The sequence below is a fragment of the Nicotiana tomentosiformis genome, chromosome 1 (assembly GCF_000390325.3).
Source record: "Nicotiana tomentosiformis chromosome 1, ASM39032v3, whole genome shotgun sequence".
Lineage (NCBI taxonomy): Eukaryota > Viridiplantae > Streptophyta > Magnoliopsida > Solanales > Solanaceae > Nicotiana > Nicotiana tomentosiformis.
In genome coordinates, this window is record NC_090812.1 from 75,226,786 (window position 1) to 75,232,160 (window position 5,375).

Consider the following 5,375-nt stretch of genomic DNA (forward strand, 5'->3'; position numbering starts at 1 on the left):
AGCTTCTTTCCTTCTGTCTTTGGTTCTTTAGCCACATTTATCTACATTGTCTATTTGACATGTGGCTCCATATATACGTAAACGTTAGTTATGACAATACGAGTAGTACTTAACAGTTTTTTTATTATTAAAATGGTGAAATAATGCATTTTGACATATTGCTCAATAGTCCACTTATTTTTTACTTCTTAAAAGGAAAGGAACAAATATTTCGGAGAAAATGACATAGGGAGTAACAAATATGTTTTTTTTTTTTTTTATTCGCTAAAATAGAGAGTAAAGATAAATTTCACCTGTAATATCTAGTAGAAGGAAAGAAGAGTTTTAATAAAGTTTCTTTCAACTAATTAATCTATGTTTTATTATTCTTCCAAGGAATTCTCCTCGACCTTGTACCATTCTAATCCCCCAAAAGTAAAAATCTTGGGTTCTAATCGTATTCTAGGTTGCATTGCACCAATTTTGCCCTTATACATATACACTTGCACAGACGCCCCGGTGAATATAATAACATTGTCGCGAAATGAGGTTATTCGTGACAAGGTGGGTGTGACTCTTATTGAGGACAAGATGCGGGAAACGCGGCTTAGGTGGTTTAGTCATGTGAGGAGGAGGAGCATAGACGCCCCGGTAAGGAGGTGTGAGAAGTTGACATTGGAGGGTCTACAGAGAGGTAGAGGTAAGCCAAAGAAAAGGTGGGGAGAGGTGATTAGGTAAGACATGACGCAGCTTCAACTGACTGAGGACATGACCCTTGATAGGAAGGTATGGAGGTCGAGGATTAAGGTAGTAGAGTAGGTAGTCTAGAGTGTTCATAACAGTAGTATTGGCACACAATCTCGCTTTCCGTGGGCAGTAGGTTTTTACGACTAACCGTTGTTTTCTTTCATTGTGGATTATCTTATTACCTTGTTATTTTTATTCTGCTTTTATGTCTTTTTGATACGGTCCCTTCTTGTCTATATTTTCATTAATGTGGTGCTTATGCTTTCCTGAACCGAGGGTCTATTGGAAACAACCTCTCTATCCTCACAAGTTAGGGATAAAGTTTGCGTACACACTACCCTCCCCAGACCCCACGGTGTGGTATAAGACTGGGTATGTTAGTTGTTGTTGATACACTTGCACATGCACACACATACATAAAATTGTATTGAGTGGGAATATTCTCAAATATGATAGAAAGCCAGAAAACAATGAACATTTTTACTAAAGACTCTTGTTAACCCAAGAGCAAATGTTCATGCCTAGGCTGTTCTATCAGCTGACCATTTCAGTATCTCAACAGCTTTTAAATGGTGGCAAAAGAAAAGCTTGTTTCCATTCTTCAAGCGTCTATTAAAGAAATTTAATTACAGAAGCAGCTGAAGCCATCAGACAATTTTGAAAACAAACAGGCTATCTTTACAACTGGTGCTGATCCAGTAATATTTGTCATTTTCATATGATCGCACATATGATCACAAGTGGAACAGTTTGGTTTCTCTGCCTGATATATTAACTGGAATACAAGAGATCTACAGGTTATGACAATGCCAAAGGAAACGCGAATAATAGGCTAGCTATGAAAGAAAATGAGAATGAAAAGGGACAGGAATTAAATAACAGAATGAGGTGTTTCATCATTCAGATCACACTTCTGTGCCCTCCAAAAGCCCAAATCTGCCAAAAGGAAGAAGGAATTTAAGATCTTGTTATAAACGCATACAGATCTAACAACAATCAGAACAGTAGAATACTTGGGAAACTGAACTGTGATGCAGTCATAGGAATCTATTGCGGGGAAAACAAAAGAGATGAGCATCATTTGATTGTAAATCATTTCTTTCAGGTAATTACTTGATATTCAAGGCTAAACATCACGAAGTCTAATTCAAAGGGCAAAGCTGAGGCCCTAAATTTCAAGGTACTGGTTTCTCAATGATAACAGGGTTATTATTTAAATAAGTTCTTCCTGCATGCACATAACTCTATAAATTAAATGGTTTTAATATATTAGATTTCTTCAATTCATTATATTTTGCTTGATGCTTGAAAAATATAATTTTGGTTTCTCGTTCATTAGAAAAAGAAAACCACTCCGAAGCTTACCTTCAGGTTTGTATCCCAACTTCCTGTACATAAGGCGCTCCCATCAGCTGACAGTCCCAGGCAACTTATTCGCCCTTCATGAGAGTTTTGAACTGCTCCCAAGTTTAGGACCACCTATTGAGTCAAAGAGTAAATGCAAGAATAAGGCTGATGCCAAAGAAGAAGAACAAAGACATCATAAACATAAACATGCACAAACAATCAAACTATAAGAAGTGAAAATGCTATCCCAAAAGGAAAATGATAATACATTTTAATGTTACTTATCAGAAGGTTGCACAGAATGCTATTGAAAAAGAAGAGATGTCTATGAGTATACTTGGACCAAGAATCATCTCAAAATGTTTGCAAACAATAATTTCCAGAATGATAAAGAGTTTTTTTTCTTCTTCGGAGAAATGAGTTAAAAACAAGATGCGACTTTCTTGTACCTTTGCTAATAGGGTGTCCCACACATAACAATCACCATTTGAGTACCCGACAAAGAGAAGACGGCCTGAGATAGAAAATGCCATGGAAGTCACATGAGGGATATCACCATCACCATGCGGCTGGTAGTACACTTGCAGCTGGTGTCCAGTCCTAATGTCAAATAATCTGCAGGTTCCATCATCTGAACCAGTTCCAAATCTATTACCATCAGGGAAGAACTTTACAGTATTAACATCTCCCTCATGACCATAAAATGTTCGTTGAGCTCGACTAGCAACTCGGGTGTCCCATAGTCGAGCAGTTGAGTCACAGGACCCAGACACAAACAGTCTGGGGTTTGATGAACTAATTGAGACACTGGATAAATGGAAAAGAAACAAGATTATTTCCCAAAATATATGCAGAAAAAATGTTTAACATAGTTCAAGGACAGAGATAAAATATTTGCATAGTAAGTTGATCACCAACTTACCTTTGTACATCTGCGGTGTGCCCGGATTGAAACTCACCTCCAAAGACAGAAGTTCTTAAGCCAGTAGTTATATCCCAAAGGACACATGTTTGATCACCAGAACTAGTTATTACGTGAGTATCCTCATCTGGAACATACTGACAGGAAGACACATACCCCTTATGCCCACTAAGCATTCTTGATACAGGATGGTTCCCATCCTTATCGATCGGTGAATTTAAGTTGAAGATAGAGCAGACACTGTCAAGGCCACCGCAGGCAACAGACTGCCCACTAGGAGAGAAGGCGCAGGTCATAACCCAAGCACATGGAAGCTTAATTGCATGGGTTTTCTGGCTTGTGAGAGCATTCCACACTATTAATCTGCCATCTTGGGATGCACTGACTATACGATTCTTTTCTGGAGTCCAATCCAGTGAATATACCTGCGGAATAGTTTTAAGATTTTGGTCATAAAACTTCATAATTAGTAAGCAATACTCGATTTATATTATGATATCCAACATACATCAACTAAGTTGTCGTGGATTATGATGTTTCCTTATGGTCATATAACATACTCTTAAGTATGAAAATTCCTTATTTACTTGCTTTAGCCTCTCCATCAATACATTATTCAGATACATCAACAAAGTTCTTAGAGGATATTATACACACCTAAAGAAACAAAAGTCAGAAGCGAGTATGATCATGTAACATTTTTTCAATTTATTTAATGATTACTGGTACTTAAGGTGCTTTTGTTTTGTTAGTTCACGATAAGTATGATGTTTCTTAATTAACTTTGGCCTCTGTATGGGTGAAGTCTCCAATTGATCTTACATTCATGGTCTAATAGTTATTACTATAGCCGCCCTTAGAAAAGCAAACTCGTTTCACTAACAGCTTCCAACTAATTAGCTTGACTTCACAATCATCTTTGCTCAATCTCCAAGTTTCTGAGTGGAATATAACTAACTAGTTGACCAAGTATTAATCCAAATTCAGCAGACACAACATCGGAGAATCAAGTAGTTTAACATCGTGGTCAGCACTTCTTAAACTCATGCACAGTTCAAAAATTGTTTGCCAGCTTCCTACATGTTGTGGGTATAAGCTTGCAGTAAGACTTTTAAAATACTTGCTTTGATATACCACTAACTGTAAAAATCTAACAACCATTAGCCCAGAAGAGTAAAATCCACCAAAGCTTAAAATCTTTTATCCTATTCTTAAATATCATAGTACTAACTAATACTCCCTTTCTCCCTTTTTTACATGACTGTGTTTGACAGAATGAGAAGCTCAAGATGTAAATCTAGCTTATTTATCACATTACTGGTAGGAGAACAAAATACTACAGTAATAGTTAGAAAGTTGGTTTCATAAGATATATCACATCAAAAGACAAAATTTGTCAAGTTAAATGAATTCCGATTTAAGTTGTCAAATTTATGGATCAAACACTTTGTATGTCCCGGATGAAAAGAGTGTTAGAAAAATTGGGAAATATAAAGCATGAATTTATTTGTATTCTTTTTGGGATAGGCAACAAATGTGCAAATACAGACAACTATTGGAACAAAATGAGGAAAATAAAGTGCAAATACAGACAACACTTGGAATAAAATTCACAAATTGAAGAAAGTATCTACCTTTCCAGTGTGTCCTTGCAGGATCCTACAACAAACCAGATCTGTTGGGCCAAAGATGACCGGAGTTTTACCTTGCGACCTTGCATACCCAGATACTGCCAAATTTTTTTTAAAAAAATAAAAATGAAAAATCAGATCTCTAAACAAAAGTAACTTAAAACTCCGAAATCAACAATAAATGAGGAATGGAAGCAAGAAATAACCATCAGTGTCGAGTAATTGGAGACGCTTCTGCTTAAGTTTTTCACGGAGATCATTTACAGTTTGTGTAGCGGCCATATGCCGCTCTTTCAGCTCTTTCACTGACATTTTCAAGGAAATTCAAACATAATTCTTCTGAAAATCTCAATATCGTGGAAAAAGGGTTGATTAAATTAGGGTTTTTTTCTGAAGAGGAAAGGAGAAAAGGAGAGAACGAGTCAGGCTGAGTCAGTGGCGAGTCAGGGAAGTTGGTGGTGGGCGCGTGGTGGTAGATGGGTTTCAGCCTTTTACAGATTGCTGTTTGACAGATAGCCGCCGGGTCCACGCTGTATGACGTGGCGGCGTGACATGTTTGTTGTTCAAATGGGGTCCACAACGACTTCGTTGACAGCGACTCCAAGTCCTTTTTGGGCTTCCGGCCCAATAGAAAGTCTCTTCGTTAAGTCGTTGACCCATTAGGATTAGTTAACTACCAAATCATAAACAAAGCAATTCTTTCTTATACGTAATATAAAAATATGTTTTGGGATTAGTATACTCCATTC

The 5,375-nt window shown here is 37.1% G+C and overlaps 1 protein-coding gene across 1 annotated transcript; it reads right to left on the reverse strand.

Moving 5' to 3' along the window:
- Positions 1-1,365: 1,365 nt before the first annotated feature.
- On the reverse strand, positions 1,366-5,104 carry LOC104100438 (guanine nucleotide-binding protein subunit beta-2). The gene is made up of 6 exons (XM_009607663.4): positions 4,833-5,104; positions 4,630-4,724; positions 2,996-3,420; positions 2,523-2,880; positions 2,092-2,205; positions 1,366-1,662 (listed from the first exon to the last, which is right to left on the reverse strand). The coding sequence occupies exons 1-6, from the start codon at positions 4,936-4,938 to the stop codon at positions 1,627-1,629; spliced, it is 1,134 nt and encodes a 377-aa protein (XP_009605958.1). The 5' UTR covers positions 4,939-5,104; the 3' UTR covers positions 1,366-1,626.
- Positions 5,105-5,375: the final 271 nt, after the last annotated feature.